Genomic DNA, 23362 nt, shown 5'->3' with positions numbered 1-23362 from the left:
TGGCACTGGAGAAGCGTCTGATTGATTTTGGCACGATTCAGTGTTCACAAACGGACGAGATCGAGCGCCGCGGCGCAGTGGTTTCTGGGCGACTGGAACCCACAATCCTTCAGAATGATATTTACATTATATACACATTTATTTACATCAGACGAACACACATCAGATCATCTAATATGAGAGACACACAAACAGTAAAACAGGAACTCCACAGGCTGACGGGGATTGTGGGAAGGACGGACGTGGCCCGTCTCTCTCTCACAGCAGACAGATCAGACTCTTGCCCTCCTCGATCTCCTCCTGCACTTTATCGCTGGACGTGGCGATCTCGGCCTGTGCGGAGAACACGGCGCAGATGAAGGTGAGGACGGTGCCGCCCAGCGCCGTGTAGAACGCCCAACCCATGGAGCACAGGCCCAGCTTATAGGGAGACGCGTCTGGACCGCAGTACAGCTGGACCTTATCAGAACCCCAACCAGCGGGATACAGCATCAGACCCAGAATCAGGAACAGACCTGCAGACAGACAGACAGACAGACAGACAGATGAACAAAAATACAGACAGACAGACAGACGAACGGACAGAATGGAAAGACAGACGAACGGACAGAACGGAAAGACAGACAAATAGACAGATGAACGGACAGAACGGAAAGACAGACAAATAGACAGATGAACGGACAGAACGGAAAGACAGATGAACGGACAGACAGACAAATGGACAGACAGACAAACAGACAAAAGGACAGGACAGACGAACGGACAGGACAGACGAATGGACAGACGAACAGACGAAAGGACAGACAGACGAACGGACAGACAGATGAACGGACAGAACGGAAAGACAGACAAATAGACAGATGAACGGACAGAATGGAAAGACAGACGAACGGACAGACGGACAGACAGACAGACGAAAAGACGAAAGGACAGACGAATGGACAGACGAACAGACGAAAGGACAGACAGATGAACGGACAGAACGGAAAGACAGACGAATGGACAGACGAATGGACAGACGAAAGGACAGACGAATAGACAGATGAACGGACAGAACGGAAAGACAGACGAAAGGACAGACGAAAGGACAGACAGACAAATGGACAGACAGACAAACAGACAAAAGGACAGGACAGACGAACAGACAGGACAGACGAATGGACAGACGAACAGACAAAAGGACAGACAGACGAACGGACAGACAGATGAACGGACAGAACGGAAAGACAGACGAATAGACAGACAAACGGACAGAACAGAAAGACAGACGAATGGACAGATGGACGAACGGAAAGACAGATGAATGGACAGACAGACGAAAGGACAGACGAACAGACAGACAGACAAAAAGGACAGACAGATGAATGGACAGAACGGAAAGAGAGACGAATGGACAGATGGACAGACGAAAGGACAGACAGACGAAAGGACAGACAGACGAATGGACAGACAGATGAACAGACGAAAGGACAGGACAGACGAACGGACAAACAGACAAACGGACAGAACAGAAAGACAGATGAATGGACAGATAGACGAAAGGACAGACAGACGAATGGACAGATAAGCAGACGAAAGGACAGACAGACGAACGGACAGACAGATGAACGGACAGAACGGAAAGACAGACGAATAGACAGATGAACGGACAGAACGGAAAGACGAAAGGACAGACGAACAGACGAAAGGACAGACAGATGAACGGACAGAACGGAAAGACAGACGAATGGACAGACGAATGGACAGACAGACAAATGGACAGACAGACAAACAGACAAAAGGACAGGACAGACGAACGGACAGGACAGACGAATGGACAGACGAACAGACAAAAGGACAGACAGATGAACGGACAGAACGGAAAGACAGACGAATAGACAGACAAACGGACAGAACGAAAAGACAGACGAATGGACAGACGAAAGGACAGACGAAAGGACAGACAGACAAATGGACAGACAGACAAACAGACAAAAGGACAGGACAGACGAACGGACAGGACAGACGAATGGACAGACGAACAGACAAAAGGACAGACAGATGAACGGACAGAACGGAAAGACAGACGAATAGACAGACAAACGGACAGAACGGAAAGACAGACGAATGGACAGATGGACGAACGGAAAGACAGATGAATGGACAGACAGACGAAAGGACAGACGAACAGACAGACAGACAAAAAGGACAGACAGACAGACAGATGAATGGACAGAACGGAAAGAGAGACGAATGGACAGATGGACAGACGAAAGGACAGACAGACGAAAGGACAGACAGACGAATGGACAGACAGATGAACAGACGAAAGGACAGGACAGACGAACGGACAAACAGACAAACGGACAGAACAGAAAGACAGACGAATGGACAGATAGACGAAAAGACAGACAGACGAATGGACAGATAAGCAGACGAAAGGACAGACAGACGAATGGACGAACAGACGAATGGACGAACAGACGAAAGGACAGGACAGACGAACGGACAGACAGACAAACAGACAGAACGGAAAGACAGACGAACGGACAGACAGACAAACAGACAGAACGGAAAGACAGACGAACGGACAGACAGACGAAAGGACGAAAGGACAGACAGACGAACGGACAGGCAGATGAACAGACGAAAGGACAGGACAGACGAACGGACAAACAGACAAACGGACAGAACAGAAAGACAGACGAATGGACAGACGAAAGGACAGATAGACGAATGGACAGACAGACGAAAGGACAGGACAGACGAACGAACGGACAGAACAGAAAGACAGACGAATGGACAGACAGATGAACAGACAAAAGGACAGGACAGAGGAACGGACAAACAGACAAACGGACAGAACAGAAAGACAGACGAATGGACAGATGGACAGACGAAAGGACAGATAGACGAATGGACAGACAGACGAAAGGACAGGACAGACGAACGGACAGAACAGAAAGACAGACGAATGGACAGATAAGCAGACGAAAGGACAGACAGACGAATGGACGAACAGACGAACGGACAGGACAGACGAACGGACAGACAGACGAAAGGACGAAAGGACAGACAGATGAACGGACAGACAGACAAACAGACAGAACGGAAAGACAGACGAACGGACAGACAGACGAAAGGACGAAAGGACAGACAGATGAACGGACAGACAGACAAACAGACAGAACGGAAAGACAGACGAATGGACAGACGAACAGACGAAAGGACAGATAGACGAATGGACAGACAGACGAAAGGACGAAAGGACAGACAGACAAACAGACAGAACGGAAAGACAGACGAACGGACAGACAGACGAAAGGACGAAAGGACAGACAGATGAACGGACAGACAGACAAACAGACAGAACGGAAAGACAGACGAATGGACAGACGAACAGACGAAAGGACAGATAGACGAATGGACAGACAGACGAAAGGACAGGACAGACGAACGGACAGAACAGAAAGACAGACGAATGGACAGACGAACAGACGAATGGACAGACAGATGAACGGACAGAACGGAAAGACAGACGAATGGACAGATGGACAGACAGACGAATGGACAGAACAGAAAGACAGACGAACGGACAGACAGACAGACGGAAGGACGAAAGGACAGACAGATGAACGGACAGACAGACAAACAGACAGAACGGAAAGACAGACTAATGGACAGACGAACAGACGAAAGGACAGATAGACGAATGGACAGACAGACGAAAGGACAGGACAGACGAACGGACAGAACAGAAAGACAGACGAATGGACAGACGAACAGACGAATGGACAGACAGATGAACGGACAGAACGGAAAGACAGACGAATGGACAGATGGACAGACAGACGAATGGACAGAACAGAAAGACAGACGAACGGACAGACAGACAGACGGAAGGACGAAAGGACAGACAGATGAACGGACAGACAGACAAACAGACAGAACGGAAAGACAGACTAATGGACAGACGAACAGACGAAAGGACAGATAGACGAATGGACAGACAGACGAAAGGACAGGACAGACGAACGGACAGAACAGAAAGACAGACGAATGGACAGACGAACAGACGAATGGACAGACAGATGAACGGACAGAACGGAAAGACAGACGAATGGACAGATGGACAGACAGACGAATGGACAGAACAGAAAGACAGACGAACGGACAGACAGACAGACGGAAGGACGAAAGGACAGACAGATGAACGGACAGACAGACAAACAGACAGAACGGAAAGACAGACGAATGGACAGATGGACAGACAGACGAATGGACAGAACAGAAAGACAGACGAACGGACAGACAGACAGACGGAAGGACGAAAGGACAGACAGACAATCGGACAGAACAGAAAGACAGACGAATGGACAGACGAAAGGACAGACAGACGAACGGACAGACAGATGAACAGACAGACAGACAGACGGACAAACAGACAGACAGACGGACGGACGAAAGGACAGTTTCATCATCATTCGTCAGTCAGTTCATCAGATCTATTGAAATCCAGCTCGTACTCAAAGTAAATCAGGCCAACTCTAAACGCTCAAGTTACCCTGAAGATGAACCTGACATGCTCACAGATCAAGTTTATTCCCGCCCACTTACATAGGAAGAGACCATCTGACTGGCACCTGAAGCGACCAATCACAGTTCATGGTTCAAATGTGTTGTTTAAGGGCGTCTTTACCTGACAATAACACACAAGACTCTCTCTCTCTCTGTGTGTGTGTGTGTTTAGTATAATACAAGGAAATGAAAGTAGGTCATAAATTCTTTCCACATGTTGTTGAGGGTCTGAAGGTCTCAGAGCTGCAAACACACACACACACACACACACACACACACACACACCTGACCGTCACACACAGACACACACACTGGATCTGTAAATCTGTCAGAACCAGCCTGTTTCAACTCAAAACATCATCCTGACCTCTGACCCCTTCGGTCGCGGGTGAAGAACCATCAGACAGCAGCAGCAGCTCCATCACTGATGAACATCTACATGTCTACCCTCCTCTAATCAATGACTGATGCTGCGCTTCACACACACACACACACACACAGCATGGTTACTGTGATTATTACGTGATCTGCAGCACACACACACAGACATTGAGCTGTTAGACACTGAAGCCTCATGTCCCGAAGAAAGAAATAAGATGTTCGTAAATACTTGAGAACCTCTTAGGAAATTTTCAAGAATTAGACTTCTGACAAACTTCTCACAACTTTATTTCTCAACTTCTTAAGAAGATTTTCACGAATCCTTCCACACCTGGCGTTAGCTATGATGTCATCACAGAGTCAAATACCCATCAGCCCTCTTCTCAGGGTCAGAGGTCAGACTGACTCACATATCAGCAGAATATTCTGGAAAACAGATGAAGTGACCTCATCATCCCATGTGACCTGTTCCACACACACACAGATCAACTCTACAATATCATCAACCGTGAACGTCCTACACTCACACTAGACAAAAACTCAGAGAACACCCTCGCAACTGCTTAACAACACCTAGCAACCACCAGAACACCCTAGCAACTGCTTAACAACACCCTAGCAACCACCAGAACATCCTAGAAACTGCCTAGCAACCACAACAACTCCCTAGCAATCAACCAGAACACCCTAGCAATTACTTAATGCCATAGTAACCATCCAGAATACCCTAGCAACTGCCTAGCAACCACATAACTCTCTAGCAACCACCCAGAACATGTAGCAAATAAATAACGCCCTAGCAATCACCCAGAACACCCTAGCAACCACATAGCAACACCCAAGCAACCATTCAGAACACCCTATCAACTACCTAGAAACTATATAACTCCCTAACAACCACCCAGAACATCCTAGAAATGAAATAATGCCCTAGTAACCACCAAGAACACCCTAGCAACAACATAGCAACACCCTAGCAACCATCCAGAACACACTATCAACTGCCTAACAACCACATAACTCCCTAGCAACCACCCAGAACACCATAACAATTACATAATGCCCTAGCAACCACCCAGAACACCCTAGCAAATGCCTATCAACCACATGGCAATGCCCTAGCAACCATCCAGAACACCCTATCAACTGCCTAACAACCACATAACTCCATAGCAACCACCCAGAACACCATAACAATTACATAATGCCTCAGTTACCACCCAGAACACCCTAGCAACTGCCTATCAACAACATGGCAATGCCCAAGCAACCATCCAGAACACCCTAGCAACTGCATCAGTGCCGATTTATTATTAATCTACTGTAATGATGTTGGACGCTGGTGCTGTCCTGTGTATCTGAGCTGTCTGAAATGGTCATTTTAACTAGGTCAGCTTTAGTCAAGTCAGTCTTGTATGGTTCATCATTCCCAATGCATTATGGGATGAGTATCAATAAGCTTTAATTAAGTGAGTATCAATTAGCTTTAAAAACAGTTTCTTCTATCAAACACTGCAGTGATTCACAGCTGGTTGATTTAGTTCTACTATTGAACGTTACTGAACGAAAACTGAAGACTGTTTGAGAAATTAAGTGGAAGTAAATAGAAAAAATACTCTGGAACATTAACAGCCAATCAGAAAAGAGCTTGAGGATTTACAGTCGCGAGCTTATAATAAACAGAACGATATCTGGGGTGAACGCTGATATAGTCATCGCTCTTGGTGTGAACAGCCCTTTACCGCGGTGAAATCCCTCGAAACCACGATCTCACCTGCGATGGCCTGCAGGAGTCCACACACATTGAAGATGCTTTTCTTCATGATGCTCTGGAAGCACATGGTGAAGACGGATATGAAGGCCACGGCGCACAGCAGCAGAATTCCGGCCGCCAGGAAGATGGAGGTGGCCTGCCAGAACCCGCTGGCGATCTCTCCGAAGTGCACGGCGTACGGCCCGCACAGAACGCCGCGCCGCAGGTGGGGCAGCCGGATGCAGCGGCCGTAGATGCCCAGCGTGGGGCGGTACGCCTCGCCCGCCGCCGTCGCCCCGTGCGGAGAGAACACGGCGTCCGGCGTCCGCGGGAATCCCACCAGCCAGTCGGTGCTCATGAAGGCGATTAGCTCGCTGAACGCGGCCACGATGCTGAGCAGTGTCCACAGCATCGAGCGGCACGTCACGATCACATGACACATGGTGCGGCGGCTGAGGTCAAAGGTCACTGTGGGGATTTCTGACGGATGACCGGAGAGGTTGAAACAGCTCTCTCTCTCTCTCTCTTTTCTTCTTCTTTGTGTGTTGGAGTTCCTTCCTCTTTCTGTCTCTCTTCCTCCTCCTCGTCTGGATTCTACATCTTAGTGCGGAAGTTTGACCATCATCTCACAAACACAACTGCAGGAAGAGAGAAAGTATAAATACAGCTTTAAAAAACATCACATAAAAACACATTTGAACGTTCAGCTGTGATTACAGTCACACATATAGACACAAGTGTTGAAGAAAACACTGAGATGAAGGAGATCAGTGAGATCTGATGGATTCTGCGCTGTGATTTTCATCAGAGTTCGAACACTTCTGAGAGTCTGAATGACTAAACTCAACCACAAATACAAACACATGTGGATGATGTCATGGGTTAACCAGCCCGAACACCCATGAGTCACCACACCAACACAAGACACGCCAGTGCAAACACAAGGACGGCACTTTATCTGTGTATTCCTGCACTGCCACAGGGAATGATGGGAAACGTAGTTTAGGTCTCGAGAGTCTGTCCTCTTTAAACCAGTTTTCTGTCGAGCCGTTCATCAGTTCTTCATCAACAGCACATTAAAATGGTAAACAGAAGCAACATTTGTAATTATAATCGACACGTGTCTAACTCACAGTAACGAGTTTCTCAGGAGTAACTATGACCAGGAGCCAGCTGGAAGTCCTTACAACTAGTCTGACTAGCAGTTATTCAAGGGAAGTTTTTAGACAACTGAAAAAGTTAAATAGTTGAAGACAGAATAAAGATGACTAACTTAATGAAGCTCATATGTGCTCAACTCATAGAAATATATAACTTAAAGGGATAGTTCACCCAAAAATGAAAATGATCCCTTGATTTACTCACCCTCAAGCTATCCTAGGTGTATATGACTAACAGACAAACACAATCTGAGTTATATTAAAAAATATCCTGTCTCTTATAAGCTTTATAATGGTAGTGAATGAGGGGTGAGATTTTGAAGCCCAAAAAAGTGCATCCATCCATCATGAAAGTAATCCACACGACTCCATGGGTTAATAAAGGCCTGGTCAGTGACGTGACGGGTCATTTTTTTATCCAAAGGCCTTAATAATAATAAAAAACAAAGATATGACATCCAAAGTATGTAAGGCAGTACAACTAGATCTCTTTTATTGAATCCAGAAGGTTTTAATTATATTTTGCTTCATATAAAGGTATTTTAAAGATTTTAAAGTGTCATTCGGTTTAACCGTCCAATACAGCCATTTCATTTGTGATTAAAATATATTAAAATGTAATAAATGTATATATTTTTTCTTCTGGCATGATTTTATAACATCATATATCAACATAGTGCAAAATGATATTCAAATTATGTGTGGAAGTCGTTGCTTTGTTATGAGAAAGAATGTCCGGAAAAATGAATTTCATTGATGTCATTCGGAGTAACCAATATAAAGGGACCATTTTGGATCAAGTCATGTGGTCAATATCATGTGACAGGATGTGACATCATTCAGACACCTGCAAAGGATCACATGGTCATGAAGCAAAGTAACTAACTCTCTCTTAACTATTTGATAAATTCATGTTTTCTCTTGATCATACGCATGTCCCGAAACATCAGGTCATTCGGTGCAACCGCTATAAAACATGGAAAATTATGGAATATTTTAAAAACTTGTTCTAAATATAAAATGTTTGATTGTCCTTTTGCTAGATATCAGCCTGTTAGCATTGATTGAAAATATCGTCATTCGGTAAAACCAAACCATGGTTAAACCAAATGACTTTTTTGGTGACAAATTTTGTCCATCTTGTAAAAAATGATAAAATCAGTGTTAATTTATTATAAAAAACACATAATCTCATTGTTAACACTTAATAACACTTAATCAACTTACGGTGGATGAGTGACCTCTGACCCGACGCATGACGTATTGGAGAACGCTGAAATGCAGAGGATAGAGCAAAACAAAACACCGGTCACGAAATGAGAATTTTTAAAGAGAAATGTCGGAGGAGCTTGAGTTTGTTTGAACCGTGAGAGGCGTCTAAGCTTACGATACTCTACATCCTGCGTCATACTTCAGGTCAGAGGTTAACTCTTTTGCCATAAGTCGACTTGTGAAGAGACAGGATATTATTTAATACAACTCAGATTGTGTTTGTCTGAAAGAAGATACTCATATACACCTAAGACGGGTTGAGGGTGAATAAATCAAGTGGTAATTTTCATATTTGGGTGAACTATCACTTTAAAGCTCATTCACAACAAAAACGGTAACTTTAGCGACAACTATATTAGTTTACACCAGCTGACGTGCAGCAGTTTTGTGGTCTGTTCCTTTAAATGCTTGAGTTTGTTAAAGCAGGATGGATTCTGATTGGCTGTCAATGATTTTATCGTTCATCAGCTGGAAAAAAATTGTTCTGAAAGTGTGTCGTTATCATTATAGTTGTGGTATGGACTTCACTATCCTTTTACATTTAAAACGATTTTTACTATATCTCTACAGTTATTGTCTTTGGTGTAAATGGGCCTCTTCCTCTTTACACACACACACACACACACACACACACACACACACACACACACACACACACACACACACACACACAACAATGGCTCCATGCAGGTATAAACATAAGGCCTCATTCTCTCTGAAACAAGAAATTGGAACCAAATGCTCAGATCACATGACCTTCTGAAAAGCCTTGACTTCTGAACTCTGACATCTGCAGCCTGATGAGTGATAAAAACTGCACTGTGTGTGTGTGTGTGTGTGTGTGTGTGTGTGTGTGTGTGTGTGTGTGTGTGTGTGAGAGAGAGAGAGATCAGCTTTAAACATCCCGAGTTCTTCATAATTAAAGTCAAGAGAGAGACAGTTCAACACACACACACACACACACACACACACACACACACACACACACGCACACACACACACGCACACACACACACACAGATAAATACCTCTGATCATGGCTCTGATAAACTCACTGAAGTCATATGAACTCAATCCCAGCGTCTCGTCTCATTCACTCCACATTCTGAATGACCATCTGCTCTAGTGATGTCATCTCCTCTGACTCCTCCCCCCGCAGGCCCCGCCCCCCGAGGGGCCCGTCTACAGCCTGAATCTGGGTTACAATAACACACAGTCTGGCAGCCGCAGATGAAGTTCTGCTGTCTAAACTCCAGCGGTGCTAAAGTTCATCATCCCATCCCTCATCTGATCATAAAACAGTAAAATGTCAGATCAGACCCAGATGAATATGATGATGCGGTCACATGATTCACTCAAACGAGTCTCTAGACCTGACCCGTGTCATGTATCAGTGCATTCATGATAACGCCACACCCGTAAGTGTTTGATACGTTGTGAACGTTGACCGTTTCGCCCCACCCGAAGTACATGATAACTGAGCAGAAATACGAGGATTAGAGAGAAAAATCCCTTAAAAACAAACAATGATGAGCACTGGAGATCCAGGAATAATACAAAGACCTGCGGTCTCATTCACTAACAACTGTGTGATTTATCTGGATTCATTCGCATAGGAAAACTTCTCATTCATGACATACGCACGTGGATTTCTACTAATCCTCTTTTACAGAAATCACTTTTAGACGGCTGGTAGGGACTACAACGAGCTGGTGACATCACAAACCCTAAAATTTACATAAGCTCCGCCCCCGAGAACACACAACAAAGGGGGCGGGGCCATGTTGGGCTTCTTTAGAGAAGAGGAAGAGTTGTTTTTGTAAATGCCGTCATTTTACGCCGGACTGCTTCACAAACGAGGGTCAATTCAACACAAAAGATGAACATGACGGCACATGCTAGTGGATGAGTTGAATCAACTCCACAGCAACTACATCAATTTATCCACTAACCATTCAGAAACGTCTAAAAGTTGTAACTTCTTCCTGAGTCTCTCCATCAGTGTCGACTCCGGTTTGAACAATGTAAGGCTGAACACTTTCGTCATTTTGGCTGCGTGAGATTCTCCAGCTTTGTTGTTGTTGAGCTGTTAAAGCTCCGCCCCCTTCTGGAAAGCAGCAGCTCATTTGCATTTAAAGGGACACACACAAAAACGGCGTGTTTTTGCTCACACCCAAATAGGGGCAAATTTGACAAGCTATAATAAATGATCTGTGGGGGATTTTGAGATGAAACTTCACACACACATTCTGAGACTCATATTACATCTTGTGAAAAGGGCATTATGGGTCCACTTTAACACTAATTCAAAGTCACTCCTGCAGTGAAGATCAGCTGAAATCAATTCAGATCGTCTCGCATCTTTTTCCACGTCGTCTGGTGGAACGATGATTCCTGACCAGCACATTTCCAGGACAAGCGGCCGTGATCCTCATGGAAAAACGGCCCTCATGCAAACGTGTGTTCGGTGAGATCATATTTATGATGCTCACACACACACACACGCTCGTCCCCGAGCGGATTATTGGCTGATAAAATGCAGCCGAACACAATCGCTCCGGTGCGGACGGGTCAGTGAGGGTATCCAGGAGAACTTCATCATAACATCACAACAACAGTCACGCAGTGATGTCATCGTCAAGATTCCAGGAGCATCACTCACACACACACACACTGAGTGGCTTCCCAGAAGGCCGGGTTTAGGATCCAAGAGAGAAACATTTGCGTGTTTTACACACTCATCCCACAATCCATCACAACAGCAAACCACGAACGTAGTGTGTCATCGCAGGAAGCACTCATACTTCACTAAACACTTCACTAGTTAGCGCGGGAAAACCAGGAGCGCTGGGTCAGCTGGGAGAACACCTGCGACTGGAGAGGTGATCTGCTCCTATAATGGAGAGAGAGGCTGTGATTGGTGGAAAAGGTCACATGATGAAGAACAGCAGCTGTCTATAAGAGTCGCTCACTGAATGATACCATTAACGGGGTCGTGTGAGAATGTAGCGCACTGCTGTATGGCGTGTTTACGTGGCGTGCTGAAGATCAATAGGGCAGATTTCCTCTCAGAAACTCCGCTCACATGACAGGGAACAACAGACGCTCCGGTCTGAGTGTGTGGTCGAGCAGAAGCAGAACTCCCACAGGAGTGTGTGTGACGGTCGGAGCAGCTCTACTGATGTCTGTTATCCGACAGTATTCCGGGTCTCCGTGTGACCCTCTGGAGACTCCCAGCAGCCCCTGCAGCAGCAGCAGGAGGAGGATATCCGCAGCACTATTGTTCAGAATGAGTGTTTGTCAGTTTAATCTGTTCCTGCTGCAGGGCTTCACACACACACACACACACACACACACACACACACACTGCCCTACTCAACTATGACTGCGTTCACTCTCATCTTTAGGGTCCTATGAAATCCGTTTTATTTTTTTCCCAAATTCTGTTTTTTCCGTTTTCATTTTTCTGGATTCTGTTTTTTTCAGTTTTTATTTAAATCGTTAAATTAAATTTTAGTAATCAAACATAAAATAAAAACATTAGGGCCCTATGATACATGTTTTATTGTTTCCCCTCAAATTCCATTTTAATGGTTTCATTACATTTTAATAATAAAAAAGCATGTCTAATGGCTTGAATTCTTAAAAAAAACAATAATATTTATAAATTAAAAAATATATTTTTATTAAATGTTTTGTTTTTTCAGAAATTCTGTTGTGTATTTTAATTTTTCCAGCAATCAAATGAATGCATACTTAATTAAATGCATATTTAATTTCATGATTAAAAAATAAATTAAATTTTTTGTCAAACAATGTTATTAAGTTAATTTATCTAAATTCTACTGTACAACAGTAATATGTTTCTGTCAAGTTAAATCTTTTATTTTGACGGGTTGCCGAGAGCTTTGCGTTTCTCTGTGTTTATGACGATAGTTTTCTCAAACGAAGCGGTTAAATGCTGATGAAATGTTAACGTTACATCAACACCCCTACAACGTCAGCGGTCAGATGATTTAGACCTGAGTGTTTGAAAGGCTTCAAGACAGAATCACACACACTCTCTCACACACACACACACACACAGCTCTGATAAGAGGAAACTCTATTCTAGTCGTCAGTCGGTGTTTATTATTGCAGGGGTTTTCCTCCAGGATGGCAGGTGTGATCTGAACAACATCACGCGTCTCATTGTGTCTGAACACTATCAAACACACCCTCACACTGTTAAGCAGTAAAGCAGCTGTGCTGATGGAAGGATTCTGTTCATTCATGAAAACGCTGTCCTATCGTGTCCTCACCTGCAGGAAGCAGCACTCAGAAGTGGAGTGACACCGTATTGAACCGCAGTGTGAACGAGGCCGATGTGAGAACGACTGAATCAAAGTGACTGACGGCTGACACGCGACACACGGGCGTCGTGATTGTGAGCTTCAGAGTTACACAACGCTCTGTCAAGCGTAACATGTCAAACGTTGAGGACAATTGAGTTCATTAACGCGGTTCACAGCACAATGACATCACGGGTCACAAACCCCGAAAGAACGGCAGACGGGAACCTAACGAGAACACAAGCAGAACGCTGAAAACACAAGTGTGTGTTTGTGGACCTGACGCAGACAAGCATAAAGAACAATTACATTTATACATGTGGCATTCATTTTATCAGTTCATGCATTCCCTGGGAATCGAACCCATGACTGTGGAGTTGCGAGCGCTGTGATTTACAGAATCCAGTCAGAAAAATTTAACTTTCTGTATGAGGCCCGATACACACAACACAACATCAACACTACATTATTTTGGAATATTGTCTTTCCCAAACAGGAATGAAGGAACAAAGACAACCAACAATTACCTTCATAAATCACTGGGAAAGTATTCATTTAAAATGATGAAACTACCAATTAAACACAAAAGATCAATCCATCAATAATCACATCAGATCTGATCTTGTTTGTCTGTCTCGAGTTACTGACGTTCATCTGATGGATTCACAACAGCCACACGCCTTTAAAGAGCACTTCCTGTCTCCTGACAGAGCACTTCCTGTCTCCTGACACACTGAACTGCTGAACTCTCTGACCGACAGACGTGGAGAATGACAGTAAACGGTCCGTCAGGTCTCCAGTCTCTGTCTCTCCTGCATGTCAATCATTCCAAACATTCCCACAAACCCCAGTGAGAAATATCGCAGAAATATCAGACATTCTCAGTGACCTCTGACCTTCACTGGGAAACAAATGTGTCTTTCCTAAACTTTCTTTCAGTCAAACCCCTTTGAGATTTAAGTTCATATTTCAATCATTTAACAACATGTTCAAGGTTCTCTGATGTCAGTTACAGTCACATGACATGAAAGTAATCAGATATTGTGATTTATTGTGATTGTTTTTATTTCAAATGATTTATTTTAATTTTACGTTTAATTAATTATTATCTTAACCCTGATTAAGCCTGTTAAAAACAGTTTTATTCTACATAAAGGCCCGATATACTTCAACCAAAAATCAAAGAACGAACTGGTGTGACGTCATTTCAAACAAAATCATGTTCTCTTGGAGTTCATATCTGGAGTTCAAAACAGCTGCTAAACTCTTCTGAACTCCCATTGGTCCGTGGTGATGATGTAAACAGGTGGGTGTGGCTCTGAGGCTCCACCTACTTTTGAGGTTTTGTTTTTCTGTTCAGACGTGGAGCCTGGCACGTGACATGCAAGAAAAAAAAGTGAGTAATCGTGTGCACGATTTACTATTTCGTTCCCTGGATTTGCTCAATCGTGCGCAAGATTTACCATTTCGTTCCCTGGATTTGCTCAATCGTGCGCAAGATTTACCATTTCGTTCCCTGGATTTGCTCAATCGTGCGCAAGATTTACCATTTCGTTCCCTGGATTTGCTCAATCGTGCACAAGATTTACCATTTCGTTCCCTGGATTTGCTCAATTGTGCGCAAGATTTACTATTTCGTTCCCTTGATTTGCTCAATCGTGCGCAAGATTTACCATTTCGTTCCCTGGATTTGCTCAATCGTGCGCAAGATTTACTATTTCGTTCCCTTGATTTGCTCAATCGTGCGCAAGATTTACTATTTCGTTCCCTGGATTTGCTCAATTGTGCGCAAGATTTACCATTTCGTTCCCTGGATTTGCTCAATCGTGCGCAAGATTTACCATTTCGTTCCCTGGATTTGCTCAATTGTGCGCAAGATTTACTATTTCGTTCCCTTGATTTGCTCAATCGTGCGCAAGATTTACTATTTCGTTCCCTTGATTTGCTCAATCGTGCGCAAGATTTACTATTTCGTTCCCTGGATTTGCTCAATCGTGCGCAAGATTTACCATTTCGTTCCCTGGATTTGCTCAATCGTGCGCAAGATTTACCATTTCGTTCCCTGGATTTGCTCAATCGTGCGCAAGATTTACCATTTCGTTCCCTGGATTTGCTCAATCGTGCGCAAGATTTTTCATGTTTAATACTGTAAAGCTGCTGCTTTAAAGCAACTATTATATAAAGTGCTGTATAAATAAACATGACGTGACTTTACTGGAGTCTAAATGGCAAACATCCACATCACTGCGATCAGATGCTTTCTGAACTGCTGTTTTCTGATTTTTGTAGTGTGTTTATTTAGTTATTGAGAGGAAAGCGCGCAGCATGTTGCTAACAGTATATCGCTGCCAAAGTATTTCAATCTTCGTTTTACCCCTGAGCAAAGAACGAAGAAGAATTTCTCAGGGCCTTAATGTGAGACGCCTGAGATCACATGACCAGTGGAAATCCTAACCCCAGCTGTTATCAGACACTTTCAGCTGTGAAATGAACGTGATCAGAGCATTAGCTGAACATAAATCACAATCATGTTATCATGAAAACACAGAGCCGTGATTGGGCACCGTGACCGCTCATCTGCATACAGCTGTGAGTTATAAACACATCACAATCTGGAAACAGGATCACACTAGAGTCTGTTAGCACCACAGAATAATAAACTGAGCATGAACGGTCAACACTGAGTGCAGTGAAGCAGCGCAGAGATGAATAATACACTGAAGCGTCCTGCGGAGCTGCGGGGGTTTGGGTGGGTCATCTGGACCTCCTCCGTCCCCAAACACACCGTGAGCTCACCAAACTGAGACAAAGAGACAGACAGAGAGAGCACAAGGAATTTGCTTGATGCAGCACAGATGAAAAACACACACTTTAGAGCGAGAGAGAGAGATAAGAACGACAGACTGGTTTACTACAGCACTAATCTTATCAGTGTGCATGACTGACCCGCACTACAGCACACAGCCAACCCCTGCACGCTGGCCTCACACACACACACTCACAATGAAGACGCTCTACAGGTCAGCCTGACATCTGACCAACACAAGCACTCAGTCTTGTTCTGGTGTGACGATGCAACGGCCGGCGCTCAGACCTCTGGGCTTGATTTGAAGGCAGAGCGGCTCGGCTGGTTTTAATTCAATCAAACATGCTTCTTTTGGGAGCGCAGCATGGAAAACTCCAGCACGTAATGTGACCCATTTAAAGCCCTTCTGCGCTTAAACAGAACCGGCCACATCCAGATTCTGTCAGAGCAGCACACGAGTCTGAACTGTGACTGCAACTACATATCAATATCTGCGACGAGAAAGAGGCATGTTTTAACGCTGATATGAAACCACACAGCAGCTGTGCTGGAAACCGCAGTGTCTGTTTGCCCTTTGACCTCCAGCACACAATCAATTAGCATTTTAACACTGTGTTGGTCTTGGGTTTCACATTCACACACTCACAGACACACTCTGGATCGTCTTACTGTAACCAGTTCAACAGCTTCATCACTGCAGTTCTGAAATGAACCACTGTAGATCAAAACTGAATCAATCCAGTTCTGGAATGAATCATTATAGTTAAGAAAATGAACCACTATACTTACAAAAATGAATCAAAACAGTTCTAAAATAAATCACTGTAGATCAAAAATAAATAACTATACTTCAGAAATGAACCACTGTAGATCAAAAGCGAACCAATACAGTTCTAAAATGAAAAATTAGAGTTAAAAATGGATCACTGTAGTTCTAAAATGACTCAATACAGTTCTAAAATGAATCATTATAGTTAAAAAATGAATCACTAAGTTTTAAAATGAAGCATTATAGTTAAGAAAATGTATCAGTACAGTTTAAAATTAATTATTATAGTAAAAAAGTAATCACTAAAGTTAAAAAATGAATCAATACAGTTCTAAAATGAATAATTAGAGTTAAAAATGGATCACTGTAGTTCTAAAATGACTCAATACAGTTCTAAAATGAATCATTATAGTTAAAAAATGAATCACTAAGTTTTAAAATGAAGCATTATAGTTAAGAAAATGTATCAGTACAGTTTAAAATTAATTATTATAGTAAAAAAGTAATCACTAAAGTTAAAAAATGAATCAATACAGTTCTAAAATGAATAATTAGAGTTAAAAATGGAACACTGTAGTTCTAAAATGACTCAATACAGTTCTAAAATGAATCATTATAGTTAAAAAATGAATCACTAAGTTTTAAAATGAAGCATTATAGTTAAGAAAATGTATCAATACACTTTAAAATGAATTATTATAGTTAAGAAAATGGATCACTCGTTCTAAAATGAATCGACACAGTTTTAAAATGAATCATTATAGTTAAAAATGGATCAATACAGTTTAAAATTATTATAGTAAAAAATGGATCACTACAGTTAAAAAATGAATCAGAGTTTTAAAATGAATCATTATAGTAAAACATGGATCACTATAGTTCAAAAATGAATCATTATAGTTATAAAATGAATCACTACAGTTCTAAAAAGAATCACTGCAGTTTTAAGAGAAACCACTATACTTACAAAAATAAACCAAAACAGTTCTAAAATGAATCATTATAGTTCAAAAAATGGATCAATGCAGTTCTTAAATGAACCTCTGTAGATCAAAACTGAATCAATTCCTTTCTAAAATGAACCACTATAGTTCAAAAACGAATCAATTCATATCTAGAATGAATCATTATAATTAAAAAATGAATCACTGCAGTTCTAAGAGGAACCACTATACTTACCAAAATGAATCAAAACAGTTGTAAAATGAATCATTATAGTTAAGAAAATGGATCAATACAGTTTTAAATGAATTATTATAGTAAAAAACCAAAACAGTGGTAAAATGAATCATTATAGTTCTAAAATAAATCACTGTAGATCAAAGATAAATCACTACAGTTCAAAAATGAACCACTGTAGGTCAAAAGTGAATCAACATTTTAAAATGAATCATTATAGTTAAAAAATGAATCGATACAGCTCAAAAATGAATCAATGCAGTTCTAAAATGAATCATTATAGTTAAAAATTATAGTTATATCATTATAGTTTTTTTAAATACAATGATTCATTTTAGAACTGCAGTGATTCATATTTGAACTGTAACGTTCCATTTTTTTACAATAATAATTCATTTTAGAACTATGATTCAAGTCAAGTTATCTTCATTTATAAAGCGCTTTTCACAATACATATTGTCTCAAAGCAGCTTCACAGTGACAATAAGAAAATTATTATCAAACTAAAGTTGGTTTTTGATTGAAACAATAGTTCATTTCATTTTAGAACTGTATTGATTCATTTTAGAACTGTGTTGATTCCTTTTTTTTTAACTATAATGATTCATTTTAGACCTGCAGTTCCAAAACGAATGACTAAAGTCACTTTGTCGCTGCAAATCTCTGTCAGTGTGTGTCTTAATCAAATCTGAGGTCTGCCAGCATGATCTTTGTGTGCCTTTGATCACTTAAACGCAGTCTATGTAGGCAGCTCAGTAGGTTTGAACGCATTCGAATCATAAAGATGGGGCACAGACTGTGTGGTCTGAGATCTAAACATCACTGTGTTTACCTGACGGCCCACAAACACTGCAGGAAAACTCTGCTCTGATTTTCCACTCCTTCATGGAGGAAGGAAAGCGTGTCTTTCTCTCTTGGCAGCGTATGAGAGGGACACGCGTGTGTTTTCTCTTGGCGTGAGCAGCCCGTAATGAAGCGTCTGTGTTTCTTCCACGGTTTTACGGCCGGTGGTAGGACCGTCCGCGCTCTTATTCTTAGCTTCCATAAAGTGAACGTTCACTGATGATCGAGTGCTGGTTAACCAGCTAACCTCAACCAGACCTTAAAGGGCCAGCGCAGGAAAAAAGGCATCACACTGATGTCAGTAACGGCGACTGTGGGCCCAAGGCATTGTGGATCACATTATAAACACATGGTACTTTTGCTGTTTTTAAATAAAAAATATAAGTAAATCCTTCATAATGCACAGCGGAGAGAATGATTTACTGTCAGGATGGTATTTAAATTGAGAAAAAAGCAAATATTATCACTATTAAGTTAAAAATTGCAATGTTTTATCTCAGAATTGCAACTTTACCTCACATTTCGGACTCTATAACTCTAAATTGCAAGTTTATATCTCACAATTATTAGAACTGAGAGATATAACTCAAAATTCTGAGTTTTTTCTAGCAAATCCAAGTTCATAACTCACAATTCTTACCTTTTTTTCTCAGAATTGTAAGATAAAAAGCCACAATTAAACTCTTTTATTTTTATTCCATGGTGGAAACAAGCTTCCTTAGAAACTAAATAATGTAAAATATATCAATATCACACATCTGAGCCATAAAATCATATTGTAATATCATGAACCTCTGATAAATCCATTATGGCACTAAATGATAAACATATTGATGTACTAATCACATAAAACGACATGATAATCTTATAGAATAACATAGTATGTGTACAAAAATATCTGACATTACAATAATAACATGTCCAAAGTCCATGATAGTATATTTGATCCACAATAATACCATCAGATTTTCGTTAATATTATTTTTACACAATATATTGTGTGTTTCTGGCATACTGTTGAATGAAATAAAGCAAATCAAGGGTTTTGTTTAGATAAATGGAGTATGAATGAGTAAATCTGAACGATCCTCATTAAACATTAAACCAAACACATTTAATCGAAGAACAAACATTAATAACCGACTAAATCTCGAGTTATATCACGTTAAATCAAAGAAAAACGCTTTCAAAATCCAGAAAAAAAAGAGAAAAGCGAGAAAGAAGGAACTCGTCGTTTCTCCTGCCACGACTTTCCGTTCTGGACAAACCGAGCGACGATAAAAGACGTAAAAACCCGATTAAAACAGACTTTCTGACTGAAATCTTCCTGTCGTCTCGGTCTAACGGTGAGTGAAATTAATCTGGTGTTTTTTGTTTCCGTTTTTAATTAATCTGAGGTGTTCATTTGAGAAAGTGCGGTAAATGTAGAAATCTGAGGTAAATTCGCGAGAACAAAAGCTACTCACGTTCGCGCGCTCTTCAGCCGGAGGGTCTCGAGAAAGAAAGTCGGTGATTTCAAACATCCAGAAAACGAAGGTTTCCGTTAAACCGTCCGCGAGCTCACAAACTCATTCACCGACACACTCTCTCTCTCCCTTTCTCTCCCTCTCTCTTTCTCGCCACCGTCACCACGGCAACACACCGGCGCTTCCACGAGGGTTTACAGCTGTGTGCGCGCGCACGCGCGTGCTCGCTCAATAATTCTATAATCAGAGCAACACGAGGGTCTTTCATTGTTCCGATGGTGAATGGTTTTATTGAGGCTGTGGGCTTGTTTTGCGTCGATTTGTATGTGATAAAACTCATTGTCAGACTTCATCACATTACATGTTTTCAAACAGGTCCGGGGAAAAGTTTAGAAGACTGTAAAATAGTAGACATTTGTTAATGTAGGCTATTTATTAATCTTTGATATTGTTAGTTAATAAAAACACATTGTCAGTCCATATTAGCTCATGTCCATTAAATAATATTAACTTTTGATTTTAATAATGCATTAGTAAATGTTGAAATTAACAGCAACTAAATGCTTGAAAAGTAGTTCATGTTAACTAATGAAGTTAACATATGAGAGCCTATTGTAAAGTGTTAGTAATCTCTCAGACGTGTGTTTGGTGAGCTCGCAGGCGGAGGCTGCATGTATTTGTTTGTATGGCACACATTCTTCACCCACTGTAACCCTGACAGACCACCAGCCGTCTGCCCTAAACTGATCTCAGATCATCTGTGACGCGTCCTGAAGACACACAGCTGAAGAAATAAGAGGTGTGTGAATACAGAGAGCTCACAAACATCACAGAGGAGACGTTTATCGCTCACTGCTCGCTCTTTCATAGCTCAAAGACAACCTCGGTTGTGTCTCATTTAATCACGCAATATTTCTCCTCAAATGCTGAACACCTAGAGGACGTGCGTGTAAGATTACTTTTTCTTAGGAGAAACAGTAGACTTGAGTAAAAGATTCCATTCCTCTCACAATACTATTGCATTCGCTCGCAAAAACTATTGCGTTCCTTCAAAAACCGTTGCGTTTGCTAGCGAAACTTTGTGTTCCCTCGTGAAACTATAGCGTTCCCCAAGAAACTTTGTTCGCTTGCAAAACTATTGCGTTCCCTCAAGAAACTTTGTTTGTTTGCAAAACTATTGCTTTCCCCAAGAAACTTTGTTCATTTGCAAAACTATTGCGTTCCCCAAGAAACTTTGTTTGTTTGCAAAACTATTGCATTCCCCAAGAAACTTTGTTCGCTTGCAAAACTATTCCGTTCCCTCAAGAAACTTGCATTCGTTAATGAAACTATTGCGTTCCCCAAGAAACTTTGTTTGTTTGCAAAACTATTGCATTCCCCAAGAAACTTTGTTCATTTGCAAAACTATTGCATTCCCTCAAGAAACTTTGTTCGCTTGCAAAACTATTGCTTTCCCCAAGAAACTTTGTTCGTTTGCAAAACTATTGCGTTCCCCAAGAAACTTTGTTTGTTTGCAAAACTATTGCATTCCCCAAGAAACTTTGTTCGCTTGCAAAACTATTCCGTTCCCTCAAGAAACTTGCATTCGTTAATGAAACTATTGCGTTCCCCAAGAAACTTTGTTTGTTTGCAAAACTATTGCATTCCCCAAGAAACTTTGTTCATTTGCAAAACTATTGCATTCCCTCAAGAAACTTTGTTCGCTTGCAAAACTATTGCTTTCCCCAAGAAACTTTGTTCGTTTGCAAAACTATTGCGTTCCCCAAGAAACTTTGTTTGTTTGCAAAACTATTGCATTCCCCAAGAAACTTTGTTCGCTTGCAAAACTATTCCGTTCCCTCAAGAAACTTGCATTCGTTAATGAAACTATTGCGTTCCCCAAGAAACTTTGTTTGTTTGCAAAACTATTGCATTCCCCAAGAAACTTTGTTCATTTGCAAAACTATTGCATTCCCTCAAGAAACTTTGTTCGCTTGCAAAACTATTGCTTTCCCCAAGAAACTTTGTTCGTTTGCAAAACTATTGCGTTCCCCAAGAAACTTTGTTTGTTTGCAAAACTATTGCATTCCCCAAGAAACTTTGTTCGCTTGCAAAACTATTCCGTTCCCTCAAGAAACTTGCATTCGTTAATGAAACTATTGCGTTCCCCAAGAAACTTGCATTCGTTAATGAAACTATTGCGTTCCCCAAGAAACTTTGTTCGCTTGCAAAACTATTGCGTTCCCTCAAGAAACTTGCATTCGTTAATGAAACTATTGCGTTCCCCAAGAAACTTGCATTCGTTAATGAAACTATTGCGTTCCCCAAGAAACTTTGTTCGCTTGCAAAACTATTGCCCTCCCCAAGAAACTTTGTTTGTTTGCAAAACTATTGCGTTCCCCAAGAAACTTGCATTCGTTAATGAAACTATTGCGTTCCCCAAGAAACTTTGTTCGCTTGCAAAACTATTGCGTTCCCCAAGAAACTTTGTTCGTTTGCAAAACTATTGCGTTCCCCAAGAAACTTTGTTTGCAAAACTATTGCGTTCCCCAAGAAACTTTGTTCGTTTGCAAAACTATTGCGTTCCCCAAGAAACTTTGTTTGCAAAACTATTGCGTTCCCCAAGAAACTTTGTTTGCTTGCAAAACTATTGCATTCCCAAAGAAACTTTGTTCGCTTGCAAAACTATTGCGTTCCCCAAGAAACTTTGTTTGTTTGCAAAACTATTGCGTTCCCTCAAGAAACTTGCATTCGTTAATGAAACTATTGCGTTCCCCAAGAAACTTTGTTTGTTTGCAAAACTATTGCATTCCCCAAGAAACTTTGTTCGCTTGCAAAACTATTGCGTTCCCTCAAGAAACTTGCA

General features: G+C 41.6%; 1 protein-coding gene across 2 annotated transcripts; it reads right to left on the bottom strand.

Moving 5' to 3' along the window:
- Window positions 1–31: 31 nt before the first annotated feature.
- lhfpl2a (LHFPL tetraspan subfamily member 2a) lies at window positions 32–20740 on the bottom strand. Of its 2 annotated transcripts, none has more exons than XM_048166577.1 (3): window positions 20518–20740; window positions 6713–7329; window positions 32–515 (listed from the first exon to the last, which is right to left on the bottom strand). In XM_048166577.1, exons 2-3 carry the CDS (start codon window positions 7131–7133, stop codon window positions 259–261), a joined length of 678 nt encoding a protein of 225 aa, XP_048022534.1. In that variant the 5' UTR covers window positions 7134–7329; window positions 20518–20740; the 3' UTR covers window positions 32–258. The 2 variants fall into 2 exon arrangements, with proteins under 2 accessions (XP_048022534.1, XP_048022535.1); XM_048166578.1 differs by lacking the exon at window positions 20518–20740 and adding an exon at window positions 10152–10572.
- Between the last annotated feature and the right edge of the window lie 2622 nt (window positions 20741–23362).

The sequence above is a fragment of the Megalobrama amblycephala genome, linkage group LG18 (genome assembly GCF_018812025.1).
Source record: "Megalobrama amblycephala isolate DHTTF-2021 linkage group LG18, ASM1881202v1, whole genome shotgun sequence".
Classification (NCBI taxonomy): Eukaryota; Metazoa; Chordata; class Actinopteri; order Cypriniformes; family Xenocyprididae; genus Megalobrama; species Megalobrama amblycephala.
This window is presented reverse-complemented; position numbering and strand designations above follow the sequence as displayed.